The sequence below is a fragment of the Trachypithecus francoisi genome, unplaced genomic scaffold, assembly GCF_009764315.1.
Source record: "Trachypithecus francoisi isolate TF-2019V2 unplaced genomic scaffold, Tfra_2.0 Lachesis_group5, whole genome shotgun sequence".
Taxonomy (NCBI): domain Eukaryota; kingdom Metazoa; phylum Chordata; class Mammalia; order Primates; family Cercopithecidae; genus Trachypithecus; species Trachypithecus francoisi.
This window is the reverse complement of record NW_022681470.1, coordinates 146,056,518-146,079,305: the sequence shown is the minus strand read 5'-3', so window position 1 is coordinate 146,079,305 and position 22,788 is coordinate 146,056,518. Positions and strand designations below refer to the sequence as shown.

Here is a 22,788-nt window from a genome sequence, read left to right as displayed (position 1 = left end):
CCAGCTACTAGGGAGGCTGAGGCAGGAGGATCGTTTGAAATGAGGAGGTGGAGGTTGCAGTGAATTGAGATCGTGCTACTGCAATCCAGCCTGGGCAACAGAGTGAGACCCTGTCTCAAAAAATATATATATATATTGCTTCCAGTCTGTGATTATAGTAGGTTCTAAAATTGGCCCCATTTTACAGATGAGAAAACGGAGGCCCAAAAGGATGAATGTCTTTGTGAGCCTAGGGACGCCAATGAATTAGAACCAGGCCTTGTAGACCTGGAGGTTCCAGGGACACCCCTTACTCAGGGAGGGCTTGTTACGAGGGTCTCCCCTGCAAAGCCTCCTCCGTAAGACCCGCCCACCTCTCTCAGGACAGGCGACCACATCGTCATGGTGAACGGGGTCTCCATGGAGAATGCCACCTCCACGTTTGTCATTCAGACACTCAAGACCTGCGCCAAGATGGCCAACATTGTGAGTAGGCAGCCCCTGGCACGGCCGGCGTCTCTGACCCCAGCCTGGGTCCTGCCGCTGTAGAGGTTGTAAGCTTCAGAGAGCAACGAGTCATCTCATCTTACACTTTGGACATTAAGGCCCGGAGAGAGACTGGTGTCCTCCAGGGTCACCTGGGGGCTGAGCAGAGCCTTCCCCAGCCCTTCCTGTAGCTGACCCCTCCTGTCCCTTCCTCTAACAGACAGTGAAACGTCCCCGGAGGATCCAGCTGCCCACCACCACCACCAAGGCCAGCCCCTCCGGCCCAGGGCGCCAGGACTCGGACGAGGACGATGGGCCACACCGGGTGGAGGAGGTGGACCAGGGCCAGGGCTATGATGGTGACTCATCCAGTGGCTCCGGCCACTCCTGGGACGAGCGCTCCCACCGGCAGAGGCCTGGTCGCCGGGGCCGGGCCAGCAGCCATGGGCGTAGGAGCCCGGGTGGTGACTCTGAGGCCAACGGGCTGGCCCTGGTGTCTGGCTTTAAGCGGCTGCCGCGGCAGGACGTGCAGATGAAGCCAGTGAAGTCGGTTCTGGTAAAGAGGAGAGACAGCGAAGGTGAGGCGGGAGGTCAGGCACGATCAGAACTGGACACAGGGCACCGTGGCCGGGTGGGTGACGGTTTCAAGCCCTCCTCCTGCCTCAGCCTCCCTAGTGGCTGGGACTACAGGCACTCGCCACCATGCCTGGCTAATTTTTGTATTTTTAGAAGAGACAGGGTTTCACCATGTTGGCCAGGTTGGTTTCGAACTCCTGACCTCAGGTGATCCCCTGCTTTGGCCTCCCATAGTGCTGGTATTGCAGGCGTGAGCCACCGTGCCCGGCCTGGAGGGTACAACTACACCTGGCATCTTCTCGCTCCTCACTCCCCCACCACAAATCCCCACTTTTTCCCTTTTCTGTCCCTTTCTGCCTGCTGTATTTCATATATTCTGTCTAGCTCTTTCTCTCTGAACCCAGTGGTCCCTAATTCTGGGCTGGGTTAAGCCATATCACCTGTCAGCCACTTGAGGCCCAGAACCATTTTATCAACATGTCCCCTCCCTGATCCCCGGAACGTCTGCTTAGGCCACCTCACTTAGCAAAAGGGACTCAGCATGTGGGATGGAGTGAAGGACCCTGAGCTCGGAGGTGATCCTGGATGATCTGGGGGGCCCAATATCACCACCAGGTCCTTATGAGAAGAGGCCTGGCTGAGTGTGGTGGCTGATGCCTGTAATCCTAGCACTGGGAGGCCAAGGCAGGCAGATCACTTGAGGCCAGGAGTTTGAGACCAGCCTGACCAATATGGTGGAACCCTGTTTCTACTAAAAATACAAAAATTAGCCAGGCGTGGTGGCATGCACCTGTAATCCCAGCTACCTGGGAGGCTGAGGAATGAGAATTGCTTGAACCCAGGAGGCAGAGGTTGCAGTGAGCCGAGATTTCGCCACTGCACTCCAGCCCAGGTGATAACAGTGAGACTCATTCTCGAAAAAAATTTAAAAATAAAAAATAAAAATTGAAACAATTATGATGTCATGAGCAATATAATACCCTTAGCCTGGGCATGGCAACATCACGAGTGGCAGGTGACCTGGTGTCCCCGCCCTATGGAGATGTCATTGACACTTTCAGATCTCAGATCCCACAGGCGACATCACCGTTCTCATTATGATGCCATCAAAGTGTTAGGAAGAGAGGGCCCACACCTGGACTCTGTCCTTGCAGCAGGAGAATGCCCCCAGGCACCCGTCTCCAGAGTCCTGCCTCAGTTTCCCTCCTCTCCCCTTACAGAGTTTGGTGTCAAACTGGGCAGTCAGATCTTCATCAAGCACATTACAGATTCGGGCCTGGCTGCCCGGCACCGTGGGCTGCATGAAGGAGATCTCATTCTACAGGTGAGGCCGGGCTTCTTGTCCTAAGGGCAGGGAGACCAAGGCAGGGTGGGGACAGGCAGTGCCACTGAGTCATACAGCAACGACAGCAGAGCTGGGTCCCAAACCATTTACCTTCAGTGTTGTTGGTTGTATCTCAAAGGTTGCAGATGGCCAGGCATAAAATCACCTTTCTCGGCCGAGCGCGGTGGCTCATGCCTGTAATCCCAGCACTTTGGGAGGCCAAGGCAGGCGGATCATAAGGTCAGGAGATGGAGATCATCCTGGCTAACATGGGAGTCAGGAGATCCAGATCATCGTGGCTAACACGGTGAAACCCCGTCTCTACTAAAAAAATACAAAAAAATTAGCCGGGCCAAGTGGTGGGCACCTGTAGTCTCAGCTACTTGGGAGGCTGAGCGCCACTGCACTCCAGCCTGGGTGACAGAGTGAGACTCCATCTCAAAAAAAACAACAAAAAAGAAAAACACCTTTCTCTCCAGCTACTGCTAATTCATGGCCAAATGTCGGTTTCTAGTATCCCCATGGGGTTGTCTGTTTCTAATACCCTGTAGCTTTGATGTGCATCAGAGAATCATGTGGGCAGCTGACTCCTGGACCTACCCTAGGTGGCTGGATGCTAATGACCCAGTCACCATGTTTAGGGGAGCCCCCCTGCCCTAAAGGATGGTTTCTTTCTGGATTCTTCCCCTGAAAATCTGTTTCTAGTGACTCCTGGTGTTTGATTTCCAAACTGCTTTCAGCTGGTTATTTCCAGTGTCTTTAAAAAGTTATCTGTTTCTTTTCTATTTTATTTTGAGACAGAGTCTTGCTCTGTCACCCAGGCTGGAGTACAATGGCGCAATCTCGGCTCACTGCAACCTCCACCTCCCAGGTTCAAGGGATTCTCCTGCCTTAGCCTCCCAAGTAGCTGGGATTACAGGTGCACAACACCACACCTGGCTAATGTTTGTATTTTTAGTAAACACGGGGTTTCACCATGTTGGCCAGGCTGGTCTCGAACTCCTGACCTCAGGCGATCCACCCATCTTGGCCTCCCAAGGTGTTGGGATTACAGGTGTGAGCCACCGCATCTGGCTAAGTTATCTGTTTCTAGTGACCTGAGCAACTGTGTTTCTAGTGTACTGCAGCAGATACCAGAAATAGATAACTTGGTGGGGGTATTAGAAATTTACAATCCCAGAGCCAGGCCTGGTGGCTCACGCCTATAATCCCAGCACTTTGGGAGGCCGAGGCAGGAGGATCTCTTGAGCCCAGGAATTCAAGACGAGCCTGGACAATAGAGTGAGACCCCATCTCTACAAAAAAGAAAATTAGTGGTGCCACACACCTGTGGTCCCAGATACTTGGCGGCTGAGGTGGGAGGATCACTTGAGCCTGGGAAGTTAAAGCTACAGTGATCTTGATGATGCCACTGTACTCCAGCCTGGGCAACAGAGAGAGACCCTGTCTCAAAAATAAATAAATAAATAAATAAATAAATAAAACCTGGGCAACATAGCAAGATGGCCATCTCTATTAAAAAAAAAAAAAAGAGGCTGGGCGCGGTGGCTCAAGCCTGTAATCCCAGCACTTTGGGAGGCCGAGACGGGCGGATCACGAGGTCAGGAGATCGAGACCATCCTGGCTAACACGGTGAAACCCCGTCTCTACTAAAAAATACAAAAAACTAGCCGGGCGAGGTGGCGGGCGCCTGTAGTCCCAGCTACTCGGGAGGCTGAGGTGGGAGAATGGCGTGAACTTGGGAGGCGGAGCTTGCAGTGAGCTGAGGTCCGGCCACTGCACTCCAGCCCGAGAGACAGAGCGAGACTCGGTCTCAAAAAAAAAAAAAAAAAAGGTAAAAAAAAACAAAACAAAACTAGAAGAAACCGACAATCCCCAGGGCTACCGAAAATAAACCTCCCAAGGGAAAATGTTAGAAGTGGGTTTTTGGGGCTACTGGAGATGACATTAAGTTCTTTCTTTCTTTTTTTTGAGACGGAGTTTTGCTCTTGTTGCCTGGCTGGAGTGCAGTGGCGCGATCTCGGCCGGCCTCCCAAAATGCTGGGATTACAGGCATGAGCCACCATACCCGCTGACATTAAGTTCTTTGTAGGAATTGTGTGTTTCTAGTCTACCTCCAGATGACTTTTTCTTTCTTTCTTTCGTTTTTTTTTTTTTTTTTTTTTTTATGAGACGGAGTCTGGCTCTGTCGCCCAGGCTGGAGTGCGGTGGCCGGATCTCAGCTCACTGCAAGCTCCGCCTCCCGGGTTTACGCCATTCTCCTGCCTCAGCCTCCCGAGTAGCTGGGACTACAGGCGCCCGCCTCGTCGCCCGGCTAGTTTTTTGTATTCTTTAGTAGAGACGGGGTTTCACCGTATTAGCCAGGGTGGTCTCGATCTCCTGACCTTGTGATCCACCCGTCTCGGCCTCCCAAAGTGCTGGGATGACAGGCTTGAGCCACCGCGCCCGGCCTCTTTTTTTTTTTTGATATGGAGTGTTACTCTGTCACCCAGGCTGGAGTGCAGTGGTGGGATCTTGGCTCACTGCAACCTCTGCCTCCCGGGTTAAAGCAATTCTCCTGTCTCAGTCTCCTAAGTAGCTGGGACCACAGGCGCCCACCACCACGCCCAGCTAATTTTTGTACTTTTAGTAGAGACGGGGTTTCACCATGTTGGCCAGGCTGGTCTCGAACTCCTGACCTCAAGTGATCCATCTGCCTCTGCCTCCCAAAGTGCTGGGATGACAGGCGTGAGCCACCGCACCCAGCCCTAGATGTCTGTTTCTAGTTATGTCCCAGAAGATTGTGTATTTCTAGTATCTTTTAAGTATCTGATACTCCTTCTCCTCCAATTAGAGTTGTTTATAATGTCACCCTCACATCTGTTCCTAGTATCCCCTGAGAAATTTCCACTTTTGGTAAGAAAGGAGAGTCAACCTGTTTCTCATTTTCTCCAGTGTCTCCCGCCCCTGGATGTTCTAAGGAACATTTTCTGTTTCTAGAATTCGGTGCTCAGTTCTTGGTGTGGTCTCCACTCACAGCAGGAATCCAGTTCTAAGGTTTTCCTTAGGGTGTGTCTGTTTTTAGCAACCCCTGGGGGAATTGTCTGTTTCTAGTTCCCCCACCAAACTGTTTCTACTGTCTCCCATCTCTCATTAACTCACTTCCTCTCTTTCATTCCTGGTCCCTTTCAGATCAACGGGGTGTCCAGCCAGAACCTGTCACTGAGTGATACCCGGCGACTGATTGAGAAGTCCGAAGGGAAGCTAAGCCTGCTGGTGCTGAGAGATCGCGGGCAGTTCCTGGTGAACATTCCGCCTGCCGTCAGTGACAGTGACAGCTCGCTGTTGGACGGTGAGGACGCAGAGGGTAGGCCCTGGGAGGGAGTTGAATGGATAGCAGGGAAGGCAGGAAGCCCCAGGCAGGGCCAAGGAGGAACCAGTGAGCCTGGTCCCTAGAGGCTCAGAGAGTGACAGGAACTTGCCAGAGGCCACACAGAAAGTCAGGAGTACAGGGGGGTGATCTTGGCTCACTGCAACCTCCGCCTCCTGGGTTCAAGTGATTCTCATGCCTCAGCCTCCTGAGTAGCTGGGATTATAGGCATGAGCCACCATGCCCACCTCCAGAGCTGAATATTCTAACTGAGCTTCTGACTTTGGTCTAGGGCCCTTTGTTTAGAGGGGTCTTGATATGCCCCTCTGTAAAATGGGTCCAATCCAGAAGGTGTGACCATGGCTGATGAGATGTCCTCTCCCCCTGCAGACATCTCAGACCTCAACTCGGAGCTCTCGCAGGCACCACCATCCCACATCCCGCCACCACCCCGGCACGCTCAGCGGAGCCCCGAGGCCAGCCAGACCGACTCTCCCGTGTAAGTATCACCTGTCAGAATAGTCAGTGGGAGGGAGAGGGGAATGCGGGCATAGCTTTCCAACTGGGGGTAACCTTGAGGATGTAGTCCTGTATTTCTAGCACGTGCCTCAAAATACCTCCAGCCTCTACCCATTACCCAGTTCCAAAGCCGTGTCCACATTTGTAGGTGTTGGTTACAGCAGCACCCCACTTCTTAGTATCAAACTCTGCCTTAGGCTGGGTGTGGTGGCTCACACCTGTAATCCCAGCACTTTGGGAGGCCAAGGAAGGTGGATCATCTGAGGTCAGGAGTTCGAGACCAGCCTGGCCAACATGGTGAAACTATCTCTACTAAAATACCAAAGTTAGCCTGATGTGGTGCCAGGTGCCTGTAATCCCAGCTACTTGGGAGGCTGAGGCAGGAGAATCGCTTGAACCCAGGAAATGGAGTTTGCAGTGAGCCGAGATCATGTCATTACACTCTAGCCTGGGCGACCACAGCAAAACTCCGTCTCAAAAAAAATTTTTTTTTTCTCTATTTATTTATTTGTTTTGAGACCGAGTCATGTGAGACTGGCTAATTTTCGTATTTTTGGTAGACATGGGGGCTGTGTTGCCCAGGCTGGTCTTGAACTCCTGGGCTCAAGCATTTGGCCTGCCTCAGCCTCCCAAAGTGCTGGGATTACACGTGTGAGCCACCATGCCCAGCCCAGATAAATTAAAATTCTTTTTATTTTGTTTATTTATTTGTTTTTTTGGAGACAAGGTCTTGTTCTGTCACCCAGGCTGGAGTGCAATGGCATGATCTTGGCTCACTGCAACTTCTACCTTCTGGGTTCAAGCAATTCTCCTGCCTTAACCTCCTGCGTAGCTGGGATTACAGACACCCACCATCATGCCTGCCTAATTTTTGTATTTTTGTAGAGATGGGGTTTAACCTCGTTGGCCAGGCTGGTCTTGAACTCCTGACCTCAGGTGATCCACCCTCCTCAACCTCCCAAAATGCTAGGATTACAGGCGTGAACCACCTCAAACGGCCTAAAATTCTTTTTAAAATGGCCCCTTGACATCCACCCCTGCCTCACTCCCAATCTGTTCCCCACCAGGGAGAGCCCCCAGCTTCGGCGGGAAAGTTCGGTCGATTCCAGAACCATCTCCGAACCAGGTGAGCAACAGGCAGGTGGGTGGTGACTCTGAGCACCCCATCCCTGATATTTCTTTTTTTTTTTTTTTTTTGAGACAGAGTCTCCCTCTGTCGCCCAGGCTGGGGTGCAGTGGCGCAATCTCAGCTCACTGCAACCTCCGCCCCTCCAGGTTTAAGCAATTCTCTGCCTCAGCCACCGGAGTAGCTGGGATTACAGGTGCACGCCACCACGCCCAGCTAATTTTTTTGTATTTTTAGTAGAGACGGGGTTTCACCATCTTGGCCAGGCTGGTCTTGAACTCCTGACCTCGTGATCCACCCGCCTTGGCCTCCCAAAGTGCTGGGATTACAGGCATGAGCCACCACGCCTGGCCAATCCCTGATATTTCTGATCCCCGACAGCAAGGCTGCAGCAGGCAGAGCCGGGGGGGGTTGGCCTGAGCCTAAGTGGTGAGATATGGTTTCCTGAGAAGGACTCGAGGTGGGTGACGGTCCTTCCAGGATGATGACATAAAGCAAAGGTTTGGAGGCTGGACCGAGCCAGTGTGCTGGGGAAAGAGACTGGCTTTTCCCTTTCAGAGTTGCCCAGGGAAAGCAGCTATGACATCTACAGAGTGCCCAGCAGCCAGAGCATGGAAGATCGCGGGTATGTGCGCCAGAAGAAAGCCCACCCACTCGAAACTCCTGCATCCCAGGCTGCCTCCCTCATGAGCACAGTCCTGCCTGCTTGTATCCCTTGTGTTGAGTGGGATAATTAAGTGGGGATTTGGGGGAAACCGAGGCCTGGAGGGGGTGGGGGCTTTCCCAAGGACAATGCTGAGCCCTCCCCCTGTCCGTCCACTCCGGTCTGACCCCCCCTCTTCCTCCCCTTGCAGGTACAGCCCCGACACGCGGGTGGTCCGCTTCCTCAAGGGCAAGAGCATCGGGCTGCGGCTGGCCGGGGGCAATGACGTGGGCATCTTCGTGTCCGGGGTGCAGGCGGGCAGCCCGGCCGACGGACAGGGCATCCAGGAGGGAGATCAGATCCTGCAGGTGCTCCCCGGGGTGTCCAGCCAGCCCCACCGGTCACGGGCGTGTCGTGTGCTAGGTCCTGCCCTTGTTTGCTAAAACCTGTGGGTCCTCCCCTTGGGTCCACCCTGAGGACTGTTGAGACCCCAGATGAATATTTTATTTATTTATTTATTTATTTTTTTTTTTTGAGACGGAGTCTTGCTCTGTCGCCCAGGCTGGAGTGCAGTGGCCAGATCTCAGCTCACTGCAAGCTCCGCCTCCCGGGTTCACGCCATTCTCCTGCCTCATCCTCCCGAGTAGCTGGGACTACAGGCGCCCGCCACCTCGCCCGGCTAGTTTTTTTGTATTTTTTAGTAGAGATGGGGTTTCACCGTGTTAGCCAGGATGGTCTCGATCTCCTGACCTCGTGATCCACCCGTCTCGGCCTCCCAAAGTGCTGGGATTACAGGCTTGAGCCACCGCGCCCGGCCTCAGATGAGTATTTTAACATTTCAATGTCCTCTTGGCTCTGTCACGATCTGGCTTATGTCACGACCTTATCTTCCAGGTCATGACGTCATCGTCCAGTCACAACCTCCTGTCTGTGCCTTGACCTTATCCGGGTTCATCTTTTTTGTTTGTTTGTTTTTGAGACGGAGTTTCGCTCTTGTTGCCCAGGCTGGAGTGCAGTGGTGCGATCTCGGCTCACCACAACCTCTGCCTGCCAGGTTCAAGCGATTCTTCTGCCTCACCTCCTAAGTAGCTGGGATTACAGGTGCCCACCACCACGCCCGGCTGATTTTTATATTTTTAGTAGAGACGAGTTTTCGCCATGTTGACCAGGCTGGTCTCAAACTCCTGACCTCAGGTGATCCACCTGCCTCAGCTTCCCAAGTAGCTGAGATTACAGGCATGAGCCACTGCGCCTAGCTTTTTTTTTTTTTTTTTGAGATGGAGTCTTGCTCTGACACCCAGGCTGGAGTGCAGTGGTATGATCTCAGCTCACTACAACGTCCGCCTCCCGGGTTCAAGGGATCATCCTGCCTCAGCCTCCCAAGTAGCTGGGATTACAGGTGCCCACCACCATGCCCAGCTAATTTTTGTATTTTTAGTAGAGACGGGGTTTCACCATGTTGGCCGGGCTGGTCTTGAACTCCTGGCCTCAAGTGATCCACCCACCTCAGCCTCCCAAAGTGCTGGAATTACAGGTGTGGGCCACCGCACCCATCCTGGGTTACAATCTTGTTGTTCATGTCATATGACCTTGTCCATGTGACAACCTTGTTATCAATGTCACAGTCTCCTTGTTATCAACGTCAGGACTTTGTCTGGGCCATAACCTCATTGCCTATATCATGACCTTGTCTGGGTCGCAATCCTCTTGTTCCTGACGGGGCTGTGTTGACTGCGTCATGACCGTCTTGTATGTCCTAATCGTGGTCAGGTCACAGATCATTCTCGTATGATCTCCATGTCCATTTACAGTCACTTTCTGTGCCACCACCCCCTGTGTCTGTGTTGTGACCTTGCCTGGGTCCTGCCTTCATGACAGTGTCATCACTACCTCCAGGATCCATAGCCCTTCATCATCCCCCCGTCTCTGTCCTTGCCTCATCTCATCCCCAGGCCCTCTCCCCTGTCCCTTGCACAAGTTCACTCACCAAGTCGCATCCCCAGTTTGCTCTCATGACCTTGTGTCTTGACCTTGCAGTGTGAGTTGTGATTCATGAGGGAGTCACAGTTCCTCACTTTCCATGTCCTCAGCCCACTGGCTGGGTGACAACTTGGTGCCCAGTTGCCTGAGGGTCATGGTATTTTTTAGTGTATTTCTACTCAGTTTGCTTGTGGGATTCTAACCTTGACATCCATGTCATAACCCTCAGAGTAAGTGTCTGAGGTGTCTGTGCCCACAGGCTCTGTCTGTATATTGCTGTCCCTGTCGCAACCCCAAGAGCAGGTGTCTGTGTCTGTAACTTGCTGTCCCTGTCGCAACCCTGAGGGCAGGTGGCTGTGTCTGTATATTGCGTCCATGTCATGACCCCGAGAGCAGGTGGCTGTGTCTGTATATTGCGTCCATGTCACAACCCCGTGAGCCGGTGGCTGTGTCCATTGGCTGCGTCTGTATATTGTTGTCCTTGTCATGACCCTGATGGGCGGCATCTGTGACCTACTATGTGTCCATGTATTGCTGTCCCTGTCACGACCCTGTGACTACTGTGATGTCTGAATTCTTTTGAGCATTTCACAGTTTCCACCAAGCTCCATGCCATGACCTCTGTTCCCATGTTTTGATACTGACAACCCACCATGACTTGGTTATCTGAGGGCCAGCGCAGTGCCTGTGCCCCTTTCCGTGTCAAAACCCTTGTATCCTTATGATGCCACCAGCTGTCTGTGTCACACATCACACAGCCATAGGGTGATACCCCAGTCAGAAAGCCCTCCGGGAACTGCCGGGGCCCTTGGAAGCAGCTCTAGAAGCCGTTGGAGCTGAGTTTTGCCCAGAGGAAGGTCCAGGATCTCATGCACGGCCAGGAGGTACCGGAGCTTGGTCAATAGCTGTGCCCGCTTTCTGGCAGGTGAATGACGTGCCATTCCAGAACCTGACACGGGAGGAGGCAGTGCAGTTCCTGCTGGGGCTGCCACCGGGCGAGGAGATGGAGCTGGTGACGCAGCGGAAGCAGGACAGTGAGTGTGTGTGGATGTGGGTGTGCCTGTGTGTGTCGGGGGGAGGACCTGGCTGTGTGGCCTGGTGGCGAGTGCAGGGGTGTGGTTGAATCTGCGTCTCTGCACCCTCCATCCCTCTCCCCAGCCCCTGCAGGGAGAGTGCCCAAGTCTCCCAGGGTGAGTTCCCTCCAGCCAGGCCCACTCTCCATGGGCGAGAGCTCAGATCAGGCAGCTCATGCAGCCTTCTGCTCTCCCCAGTTTTCTGGAAAATGGTGCAGTCCCGCGTGGGCGACTCCTTCTACATCCGCACACACTTTGAGCTGGAGCCCAGCCCACCATCCGGCCTGGGCTTCACCCGTGGGGACGTCTTCCACGTGCTGGACACGCTGTACCCGGGCCCTGAGCAGAGCCACACGCGGGGAGGCCACTGGCTGGCGGTGCGCATGGGTCGTGACCTGCGGGAGCAAGAGCGGGGCATCATTCCCAACCAGAGCAGGTGGGGACTGCGCGCCCCTGCAGCAGGGCCTTCTGCTTCAGCCTCAGTCTCCCCGTTAGAAATGGGCTCGATATCGGCCGGGCGCCGTGGCTCACGCCTGTAATCCCAGCACTTTGGGAGGCTGAGGTGGGCGGATCACGAAGTCAGGAGATCGAGACCATCCTGGCTAACAGGGTGAAACCCCGTCTCTACTAAAAATACAAGAAAAAAAAAAAAAGCCGGGTGCGGTGGCGGGTGCCTGTAGTCCCAGCTACTCAGGAGGCTGAGGCAGGAGAATGGCATGAACCCGGGAGGCGGAGTTTGCAGTGAGCCAAGATCACGCCACTGCACTCCAGCCTGGGCGACAGAGCGAAACTGTCTCAAAAAAAAAAAAAAAAGCCGGGTGCGGTGGCGGGTGCCTGTAGTCCCAGCTACTCAGGAGGCTGAGGCAGGAGAATGGCATGAACCCGGGAGGCGGAGTTTGCAGTGAGCCAAGATCACGCCACTGCACTCCAGCCTGGGCGACAGAGCGAAACTGTCTCAAAAAAAAAAAGAAAAAGAAATGGGTTCAATATCAGCTGGGTGCAGTGACTCACGCCTGTAATCCCAGCACTTCGGGAGGCTGAGGCAGGAGAATGGCGTGAACCCGGGAGGCGGAGCTTGTAGTGAGCCGAAATCTCGCCACTGCACTCCAGCCTAGGCGACAGAGCGAGACTCCGTCTCAAAAAAAAAAAAAAAATTAGCTGGGCGTGGTGGTGGATGCCTGTAATCCCAGCTACTCAGGAGGCTGAGGCAGGAGAATCGCTTGAACCCAGGAGGCAGAGGTGGTAGTGAGCTGAGATTGTGCCACTGCACTCCAGCCCACTCCAGCATGGACAACAGAGCAAGACTTTGTCTCAAAAAAGCCCAAAATAATAATAATCATCTCATTTGCAGAGTCCCATTTGCCATACAAAGTGGCCTGTCCGCAGGCTCTGAGGGGTAGGACGAGGACATCTTTGGGGCTGCGATGCTGCTGACCCCAGTGCTCAGTACCGTCCTCTCTCCTCCCCAGGGCAGAGCAGCTGGCCAGCCTGGAAGCTGCCCAGAGGGCCGTGGGAATCGGGCCTGGCTCCTCCGCGGGCTCCAATGCTCGGGCCGAGTTCTGGCGGCTGCGGGGTCTTCGTCGAGGAGCCAAGAAGACCACTCAGCGGAGCCGTGAGGATCTCTCAGCTCTGACCCGACAGGGCCACTACCCGCCCTATGAACGAGTGGTGCTTCGAGAAGGTGGGGCCCGGGGTGCGAGGAGCCCTGGGGAGGCCTCACACAGAGGTCCTGGTGCACCTGTTCCCTAACATCCAGCCTCTAAAAGGCACAGTCTTGGCCGGGCGTGGTGGCTCACACCTATAATCCTAACACTTTGGGACGCTGAGATAGGAGGATTGCTGAGGCCAGGAGTCCCAGACCAGCCTGGGCAGTAAAGCAAGACTATGTCTCTACATCAAATCTATTTATTTATTTACTTTTTATTTTTTTTTTTAGACACAGTCTCGCTCTGTCTTAGACTGGAGTGCAACAGCGTGATCTTAGCTCACTGCAACCCCCGCCTCCCTGATTCAAGCTATTCTCCTGCCTCAGCCTCCCGAGTAACTGGGATTACAGATGTCCATTACCACGCCCAGCTAATTTTTTGTATTTTTAGTAGAGACAGGGTTTCACCATGTTGGTCAGGCTGGTCTTGAACTCCTTATCTCATGATCCACCGGCCTCGGCCTCCCAAAGTGCTGAGATTACAGGCGTGAGCCAACGCGCCCGGCCTCTACATCAAATTTAAAAAGATAATTGGGCATGGTGGTGCGTACCTATAGTCCCAGCTACTTGGGAGGCTGAGGCAGGAAGATCACTTGAGCCCAAGAGGTCCAGGTGGCAGTGAGCTATGATCGCACCACTGCACTCCAGCCTGGGCCGCAGATTGACACTGTCTTTAAAAAAAAAAAAAAGACATGTTTCTAACCACACTCTCCTTCTATCAAAAATACTTTTGCGGCTGGGTGCAGTGGCTCACACCTGTAATCCCAATAGTTTGGGAGGCTGAGGCGGGTGGATCACCTGAGGTCAGGAGCTCGAGACCAGCCTGGCCCACATGGTGAAACCCCATCTCCACTAAAAATACAAAAAATTAGCCAGGTGTGGTGGCAGGAGCCTGTAGTCCCCTCCCGATAGTTTGGGAGGCTGAGGCAGGAGAATTGCTTGAACCTGGGAGGTGGAGGTTGTGTTGAGCTGAGATTGTGCCACTGCACTCTAGCCTGAGCGACAAGAGCAAAACTCCATCTCAAAAAAACCCAAAAATACCAAAAAACCCAAACTTTTGGGTTATTTTAGGGGACAGAAGGAGAGAGGAAGGGGGTTCTTTCCTTAAAAATCTATTTGTGTCGGCCGGACATGGTGGCTCACACCTGTAATCCTAGCACTTTGGGAGGCTGAGGCGGGTGGATCACGAGATCGGGAGTTGAGACCATCCTGGCTAACACGGTGAAACCCTGTCTCTACTAAAAATACAAAAAATTAGCAGAGTGTGGTGGCGGGTGCCTGTAGTCCCATCTACCAGGGAGACTGAGGCAGAAGAATGGGGTGAACCTGGGAGGCAGAGTTTGCAGTGAGCCGAGATCGTGCCACTGCACTCCAGCCTGGGCGACAGAGTGAGACTCCGTCTCAAAAAAATAAGTAAATAGGCCGGACGCAGTGGCTCATGCCTGTAATCCCAGCACTTTGGGAGGCCAAGGCGAGCGGATCACGAGGTCAGGAGTTCAAGATCAGCCTGACCAACATTGTGAAACCCCGTCTCTACTAAAAATACAAAAATTAGCTGGGCAAGGTGGCATGTACCTGTAATCCCAGCTACTCAGGAGGCTGAGGCAGGAGAATCGTGTGAACCTGGGAGGCAGAGGTTGCAGTGAGCCAAGATCGTGCCACTGTACTCCAGCCTGGGTGACAGAGCTAGACTCCGTCTCAAAAAAAAAGTAAATAAAATGAAGGAAAGGGAGAAGGAGAAGGATTAAATTGCAAAGATCCTGGGCTGCCACTTTTCTCCCCTCAAGATGCTCTGAGATTGTTTCTTCAGTGGTAAAACGGTGTATCTGGTAGGCCAGGTGTCAACATACTTCTCCTACAAAGGATCACACAGTAATTATTTTAGGCTTTGTGGGCTAGTCTCTGGCAGAACTACTCAGCTCTGCTCAAAGGTAGCCATAGACAGGACCTAAAGAAATGGCCGTCACTGTGTTTTGATAAAACTTTATTTACAAACACATGCAGTGGGCCAGATGTGGCCCTCAGGTTGTAGTCTCCTGACCTATGAGTTAGCTAGGTTCAACTGCTAAAAGAGACCCTACAGCCAGGGAGAAAGGAAATGAAGGCCGGAGAGGGGCTTATTCCTGCCTCTGAAGGCGGAACCCAGAAATGCACACATTAATTCTGCTTGTGTTCCATTGGCCAGTATTTGGTCACATGGCCATCTTAGCTGCAAGGGATACTGGGAGATGTAGTCTTTGGCTGGGCAGCTATGGTCCTAGCTAAATAGGCTGTTTACTATAAGGAAGTGGAGGGGTTTGTACAACACTGTAGCTGTCTTTAACCGCAAATGGGACCCTGATTCTTTCACTGTGTCTCTGCCCCTCAGCCAGTTTCAAGCGGCCGGTGGTGATCCTGGGACCTGTGGCCGACATTGCTATGCAGAAGTTGACTGCTGAGATGCCTGACCAGTTTGAAATCGCGGGTGAGACGCCAGATCCCCTGGAAACCTCGTTGGTGAATCGTTTCACGACTGTTTTTTTGTGGAGGGTGGGTGGAGAGTCAGAATAATGATGGCAAATAAGAAGCAGATGGGCCACCAGTGCTCCCTCCAATACCCAAGCCAGATAGCCTCAATCCATCTTGGCACCGTTTGTCTGGATAGAACCTCCACATCCTTCTTTTTTTCGAGATGGAGTCTGGCTCTGTGGCCCGGGCTGGAGAGCAGTGGCGCGATCTTGGCTCACTGCAAGCTCCGCCACCCGGGTTCACGCTATTCTCCTGCCTTAGCCTCCTGAATAGCTGGAACTACAGGCGCCCGCCACCGCGCCCAGCTAATTTTTTGTATTTTTTAGTAGAGACAGGGTTTCACCGTGTTAGCCAGGATGGTCTCGATCTCCTGACCTCGTGATCCGCCCGCCTTGGCCTCCCAAAGTGCTGGGATTACAGGCGTGAGCCACCACGCCCGGCCTACATCCTTCTTATACAGTTCACCAGGTAGCCATTGCCAATTGAGGCAAAGTGTCACCTGTTATTTGTTTAAGAGAAGTTTATTGATCTTCTGAGACAGCAGTGAACAGGACAGGCAAGGTCCCTGGAGAAGACTCCAAATTAACAAGTATAGAAACAACTGGCATGGTGGCTCACGCCTGTAATCCCAGCACTTTGGGAGGCCGAAGCGGGTGGATCACAAGGTCAAGAGATTGAGACCATCCTGGCTAACATGGTGAAACCCCGTCTCTCCTAAAAATACAAAAATTAGCTAGGTGTGGTGGCAGGCGCCCGTAGTCCCAGCTACTTGGCAGGCTGGGGCAGGAGAATTGCTTGAACCCGTGAGGCAGAGGTTGCAGTGAGCTGAGATCACGCCACTGCACTCCAGCCTGGTGACAGAGTGAGACTTCATCTCAAAAAAAAAAAAAGGAAGCCGGGCGCGGTGGCTCAAGCCTGTAATCCCAGCACTTTGGGAGGCCGAGACGGGCGGATCACGAGGTCAGGAGATCGAGACCATCCTGGCTAACACAGTGAAACCCCGTCTCTACTAAAAATACAAAAAAAAACTAGCCGGGCGAGATGGCGGGCGCCTGTAGTCCCAGCTACTTGGAGGCTGAGGCAGGAGAATGGCGTGAACCCGGGAGGCGGAGCTTGCAGTGAGCTGAGATCCGGTCACTGCACTCCAGCCCGGGCGACAGAGCGAGACTCCGCCTCAAAAAAAAAAAAAAAAAAAAAAAAAAAAAAAAAAAAAAGGAAAAGAAAAAGAAGTAAGATAGACTAGGAGGCTGGGCGCAGTGGTCAGGAATTCAAGACCAGCCTGGACAACATGGTGAAATCCCGTCTCTATTAAAAACACAAAAAATTAGCTGGATATGGTGGCACATGCCTATAATCCCAGCTACTCAGGAAGCTGAGGCAGGAGAATCGCTTGAACCCGGGAGGCGGAGGGTGCAGTGAGCAGAGATCACACCACTGCACTCCAGCCTGGATGACAGAGGGAGACTCTGTCTTAAAACAAAACACAAAAAATAGTTAAGATTGCAAATTTTGTAATCCCAGCACTTTGGGAGGCCGAGACGGGTGGATCACGAGGTCAGCAGATCGAGACCATCCTGGCTAACATGGTGAAACCCCGTCTCTACTAAAAAATACAAAAAACTAGCCGGGCGAGATGGCGGGCGCCTGTAGTCCCAGCTACTTGGGAGGCTGAGGCAGGAGAATGGCGTGAACCCGGGAGGCGGAGCTTGCAGTGAGCTGAGATCCGGCCACTGCACTCCAGCCTGGGCGGCAGAGCGAGACTCCGCCTCAAAAAAAAAAAAAAAAAAAAAAAAAAAAAGATTGCAAATTTTGGCTGGGTGTGGTGGCTCACATTTAACTCAGCACTTTGGGAGGCCAAGGTATGAGGATGACTTGAGCCTAGGAGTTGGAGACCAGCCTGGCAACATAGCAAAATCACGTTTCTATAAAAGAAAAAAGATTTTTTTAATTAAAAAAGATGCAAATTTTACGTCTTTTTTTGTGTGTATGGTGTTTTGTTTTGTTTTGTTTTGTTTTGAGTCAGAGTCTTGCTCTGTTGCCCAGGCTGGAGTGCAGTGGCAGGATCTTGGCTTACTGCAACCTCTGCTCCTAGGTTCAAGTGATCCCCCTGCCTCAGCCCCCCTAGTAGCTGGGATTACAGGCACGTGCCACCATGCCTGGCTAACTTTTGTATTTTTAGTAGAGACGGGGTTTTGCAGTTTGGCCAGGCTGGTCTCGAACTTTTGACCTCAGGTGATCCACCCGCCTTGGCCTCCCAAAGTGGTGGGATTACAGGCTTGAGCCACTGTACCCAGCCAATTTTACGTCTTTAACCAAAACAAAAGGGGGGGATGAGATCATGTCTCCCTCCTTGAACCCCTCCATGCCAGGCTGTGTCTCCTTCCTGAAACTTTGCACAATCCAGGAGGGCTTCCTGGAGGAAGCAGTGTTCCTCTCAGGTCCTAGAAGACAGATAGGGGCAAGAATGGAGCTTCCTGTGGGGTTGTAGCCTGAGCAGAGCCCTGGAATTGGGACTGAGTTTGGGAGAGCCAGGGGTTGCAGCTCAGGCTCAGCGTCTGGCCTCTGACTCTGCGACCCTGAACAAGTAGCCTTTTATCTCTGAGCCTCAGTTTCCCCACCTGCCACATGGGCCAGTACCAGCCACCCACTCCTCAGGAGGAGGTGAGGGCTTGAGGTCAGGAAGGGATGTGAGTGCAGTGCCTGGCACTTGGCCAACAGGAGTTGCTGCTGCTGTTAGGATTTCTCTCCAGGGCAATGGGGAGCCATGGTGGCTTCTTGAGCAGGGGAGGGCCAGGTAGGCGTGAATTTGAGGGGCTGGGGGCTGCCCTCCTGAAGCTGTTGGTCCTGTCTCCCCTCCACAGAGACTGTGTCCAGGACGGACAGCCCCTCCAAGATCATCAAACTGGACACTGTGCGGCTGATTGCAGAAAAAGTAAGCCGGGTCCTGCTATGGTTCCCATTTCATGGATGGGGGAAACTGAGGCCTGGGCATCCAACTGAATGTTCTGACCTGTTCTCAGCCCACACCCCACAAGTGCAGTCTCCCATGGAGCCCCTTTCGGAGGCTTTGTGAGGCAGGAGGCCCGAGAGAGACAAGGGCTTCCCAGAGTCAAACAGCACTCAGCCCTGGGGACAGGCAGAGAGACTCAAGTTGGGGCTTTGATGCCCAAGATGCTGTGGCCTGGGCTATTACCACCACCATCCCCACCATGCTAGCCTGTGGATGTGAGAGGCTGGAGTCCACTCTGACCTCAGACTTCATCTTCCCATCTTTCTCTCTGTCTGCCAAGATGCTGTGCCCTGGGCTATTACCACCCTCATCCCCAACATGCTAGCCTGTGGATGTGAGAGGTTGGGGTCCACTCTGACCTCAGACTCTTCATCTTTCCATCTTTCTCTCTCTGCCAAGATGCTGTGCCCTGGGCTATTACTACCCCCATCCCCAACATGCTAGCCTGTGGATGTGAGAGGCTGGGGTCCACTCTGACCTCAGACTCCTCATCTTTCCATCTTTCTCTGTTTACCCTGCTGCAATCCCCCTCTCCCCAACCTCCGCGGGCCTGGCCCAGGACAAGCACGCGCTCCTGGATGTGACCCCCTCCGCCATCGAGCGCCTCAACTATGTGCAGTACTACCCCATTGTGGTCTTCTTCATCCCCGAGAGCCGGCCGGCCCTCAAGGCACTGCGCCAGTGGCTGGCGCCTGCCTCCCGCCGCAGCACCCGCCGCCTCTACGCACAAGCTCAGAAGCTGCGGAAACACAGCAGCCACCTCTTCACAGGTGGGGGAGCTGGGTGTCCCAGGGTAGGTGGGTGGGCCCCAGCCTGAGTCTCCCGCACATACGTGGGGGAGCTGGGTGTCCCAGGGTTGGCGGGTGGGCCCCAGCCTGAGTCTCCCGCGCATACTAATGTCTCCTCCCTGCAGCCACCATCCCTCTGAATGGCACGAGTGACACCTGGTACCAGGAGCTCAAGGCCATCATTCAAGAGCAGCAGACGCGGCCCATCTGGACAGCGGAAGATCAGGTACTGCCGTGGTGAGGGTGGGTCGGGGACGGGGGGCCCCACAGACCCTGTGCAGGCCCAGCTGGGGTTTGGGGCCTCTGTTGGGAGTTAGGTTTTGGTCAGGGGTCAGGATTGTGGCCAGAGTCAAGATGGGACCTGAGACAAGGGTGTTGGACTGGAACTTGGATGAGATGAGATGGGAGGAGCCGTTTGTTGTTGTTGTTGTTTGATTTGAGATGGAGTCTCATTATGTCACCCAGGCTGGAGTGCAGTGGTGTGGTCTCGGCTTGCTGCAACCTCTGCCTCCTGGGTTCAAGTGATTCTTCTGCCTCAGCCTCCTGAGTAGCTAGGAATACAGACGAGCACCACCACGCCCAGCTAATTTTTGTATTTTTAGCAGAGATGAGGTTTCACCATGTTGGCCAGGCTGGTCTCGAACTCCTGACCTCAGGTGATCCACCCACCTCAGCCTCCCAAAGTGCTGGGATGACAGGCCTGAATGACAGCGCCCGGCCTGGAGGAGCTGTTTTGAGAGAGAGAGAGAGAGGAGTCTTCTCTTGGTGCTGGAGTCAAGGTTTAGGGCTCAGCTTGGATTTGGGGGCTGAGCCTCTCAGGTGAAGGGTCAATGAATACAATTAATCCTGGAGTCAACAGTGAAGCCTCCACTGAGGCTAGAGGCTCCAGGATCCTCGTCTCGATTTGGGACTGGAGTTTGAAGGTGGGTGGTGTCGTGGGTGGCGGCTGGGGTCCTGGCCGAGGCCAGCCGCAGCATCCACACCCACCCCACAGCTGGAAGGCTCCTTGGAGGACAACCTAGACCTCCCTCACCGTGGCCTGGCCGACAGCTCTGCTGACCTCAGCTGTGACAGCCGTGTTAACAGCGACTACGAGGAGACAGACGGCGAGGGCGGCGCGTACACGGACGGCGAGGGCTACACGGACGGCGAGGGGGGGCCCTACACAGATGTGGATGATGAGCCCCCGGCACCAGCCCTGGCCCGGTCCTCGGAGCCCGTGCAGGCAGATGACCCTCAGAGCCCGAGGGATCGTGGGAGAGTCTCGGCTTATCAGGGGGCCCAGGTGCGTGGGACATGGGGGGCAGTCCTGGGAAAGGTCTCTGGCGGGGACGCTGGCACAGAGACACACACTGGGGAGCCTGTTTTCTACCAGGATGCCAACAAACAGCTTCCCTGGTCAGATTGGTTTCCGGGACTCAGACCTGGGGTAGTTAAGACCCATGTGGCACTGAGCAACTTGCAGCAATTTTTTTTTTTCTTTTTTTTGAGATGGAGTTTTGCTTTTGTCGCCCAGGCTGGAGTGCGATGGCACCAACTCAGCTCGCCGCAACCTCCGCCTCCCGGGTTCCAGCGATTCTCATGCCTCGGCCTGAGTAGCTGGGATTATAGGCACGCACCACCATGCCTGGCTAATTTTGTATTTTTAGTGCAGACAGGGTTTCTCCATGTTGGTCAGGTTGGTCTCACTCCCAACCTCAGGTGATCCGCCCGCCTTGGCCCCTCAAAGTGCTGGAATTACAGGCGTGAACCACTGCACCCGGCCTAATTTTTTTTTTTTTTGAGTTAGAGTCTCGCTCTGTCACCCAGGCTGGAGTGCAGTGGCATGATCTCGGCTCACGACAGCCTCGGCCTCCTGTGTTCAAGCAATTCTCCTGCCTCAGACTCCCAGGTAGCTGGGATTACAGGCGAGCGCCACCATGCCCAGCTATTTTTTTTTTTTTTTAAAGGTATTCTTAATAGAGACAGAGTTTCACCATGTTGGCCAGGCTGGTCTCCAATTCCTGACCTCAGGTGATCCACCTGGGCCTCTCAGAGTGTTGGGATTACAGGCGTAAGCCACCGCCCCTGGCCTCCAGCCAACATTTTAACCTCTCTCTGCACCTGTTTCCTCATCTAGGACACAGGGTGGATGGTATCAGACTTGGTGACACAGGGCAGTGGCGAGCACTCAATGTACTCAGCCCAAGTCTTGGCACATAGTAGTTGCGTGCTTTTTTGCACTTGACCTAACTTACCTAATTTATATATTTTATTTTTTCAATTTTAGAGAGAGGGTTTTGCCCTGCTGCCCAGGCTGGAGTGCAGTGGTGCAATCATAGTTCATTGCAGCCTCCAATTCCTGAGCTAAAGGGATCCTCTCACCTCAGCCTCCCAAGTAGCTGGGACCACAGGCACACACCATCACCCATGCCCAGCTAATTTTTTTCACTTTTTGCAGAGATGTGGTCTTGCTATGTTGCCCAGGCTGGTCTCTAACTGCTGGGCTCAAGTGATGATCCTGCCTTGGCATCCCAAAGTGCTGGGATTACAGGCGTGAACCACAGCACCCTGCTGTAGTAGGGTGTTTAACAGTAACAAATGTGTATGTAGCTCTTAGTGTATATGCCTCAGCATCTTCTTCCACACCCTCTCTGGGTCAATGTAAAAATCTATGAATCAATGACATCTCTGATTAGAATGATTTTCCTAGGGTTGTGCAGTACCCAACCTGTTCAACTGTCCATGGCGGCCTGCATATAGAGCAGCCACTATACTAAGTCCTTTACATACATGAACTCATGGCAGTGGCCCTGTGAGGACCTGCACAGATGAGAAACCCAATTCCCCTTTTGCTGACAGGTTAGGAGGTCTCAGCTAAGGCCTTCCCCTATCCCAGCCTGTTTTCTCATTTATATTTGGGGATGACCTGCAGACTTGTCATGGGGTTAGCAACTGGGCAGGATGTTCCCGGCCAACGTGGGGGATGGGATGGAGGTGGTTATTGATCGTGACTTACCATGCTCTGGCGGGAATTTTGAAGCTCCTCTCTCCCTCTCCTCCAAGGTGGACAGCCGCCATCCCCAGGGTCAGTGGCGACAGGACAGTGTGCGGTAAGAACCCCATATTCCAGATTGGGGGCCCCTCAACCCTTCCCTTGGGACTCAGACTCTGGGGTTAATAGAGATCTATATCCAAGCTATGCTTTCATGGTGCCCCTAGCCTAGTTGGGAAGACAGAGCCTGCCAAAGCCTCCCTAAGCCCCATATAATCAGGGCCAAGGGAGGAGGAATTCCTGGGAGAGCTAGGAAGGCTTCTTGAAGGGCAAGACATTGAAGCTGGGGCTTTGAGGGATGCATAGGAGTTTGTTAACAAGGCCTTCCCTATGAATGCCCAGATGTGCTTATCTCTGCCCACACCCACTGTGCCTAGCACAGTCAGCCTCAGTTTACAGTGGGAAAGCTCACACGCTCCCCACCCACAGCATCTATTCTATTTCCTGATCCCCAGAACCTATGAACAGGAAGCCCTGAAGAAAAAGTTTACACGAGTCCGCGATGCGGAGTCCTCCGATGAAGAAGGCTACGACTGGGGTCCGGCCACTGACCTGTGACCTCTCCCAGGCTGCCAGCTGGTCCGTCCTCCTTCTCCCTCCCTGGGACTGGGACTCACGTTTCCCATACAGAACCCGCAACCCCGCCTCCCTCCACCTGGTCTTTAATAAACAGAGTATTTTCACAGCA

At 53.5% G+C, this 22,788-nt stretch overlaps 1 protein-coding gene across 4 annotated transcripts in view; it reads left to right on the top strand.

The window, feature by feature from the left end:
- TJP3 (tight junction protein 3) overlaps positions 1-22,788 on the top strand; it is a 51,947-nt gene extending 29,159 nt beyond the window's left edge. For all 4 annotated transcript variants that reach the window (XM_033200189.1, XM_033200190.1, XM_033200188.1 and 1 more), the window contains exons 4-21: positions 363-465; positions 686-1,043; positions 2,262-2,365; positions 5,537-5,696; positions 6,105-6,213; positions 7,301-7,359; positions 7,918-7,984; positions 8,214-8,370; positions 10,908-11,016; positions 11,254-11,491; positions 12,525-12,736; positions 15,129-15,224; positions 18,130-18,200; positions 18,838-19,048; positions 19,192-19,292; positions 20,061-20,351; positions 22,112-22,158; positions 22,556-22,788. In XM_033200189.1, the coding sequence (XP_033056080.1) occupies positions 363-465; positions 686-1,043; positions 2,262-2,365; positions 5,537-5,696; positions 6,105-6,213; positions 7,301-7,359; positions 7,918-7,984; positions 8,214-8,370; positions 10,908-11,016; positions 11,254-11,491; positions 12,525-12,736; positions 15,129-15,224; positions 18,130-18,200; positions 18,838-19,048; positions 19,192-19,292; positions 20,061-20,351; positions 22,112-22,158; positions 22,556-22,658 (2,596 nt within the window). In that variant the 3' untranslated portion in view covers positions 22,659-22,788. The remainder of the gene's footprint in view (positions 1-362; positions 466-685; positions 1,044-2,261; positions 2,366-5,536; positions 5,697-6,104; positions 6,214-7,300; positions 7,360-7,917; positions 7,985-8,213; positions 8,371-10,907; positions 11,017-11,253; positions 11,492-12,524; positions 12,737-15,128; positions 15,225-18,129; positions 18,201-18,837; positions 19,049-19,191; positions 19,293-20,060; positions 20,352-22,111; positions 22,159-22,555) is intronic.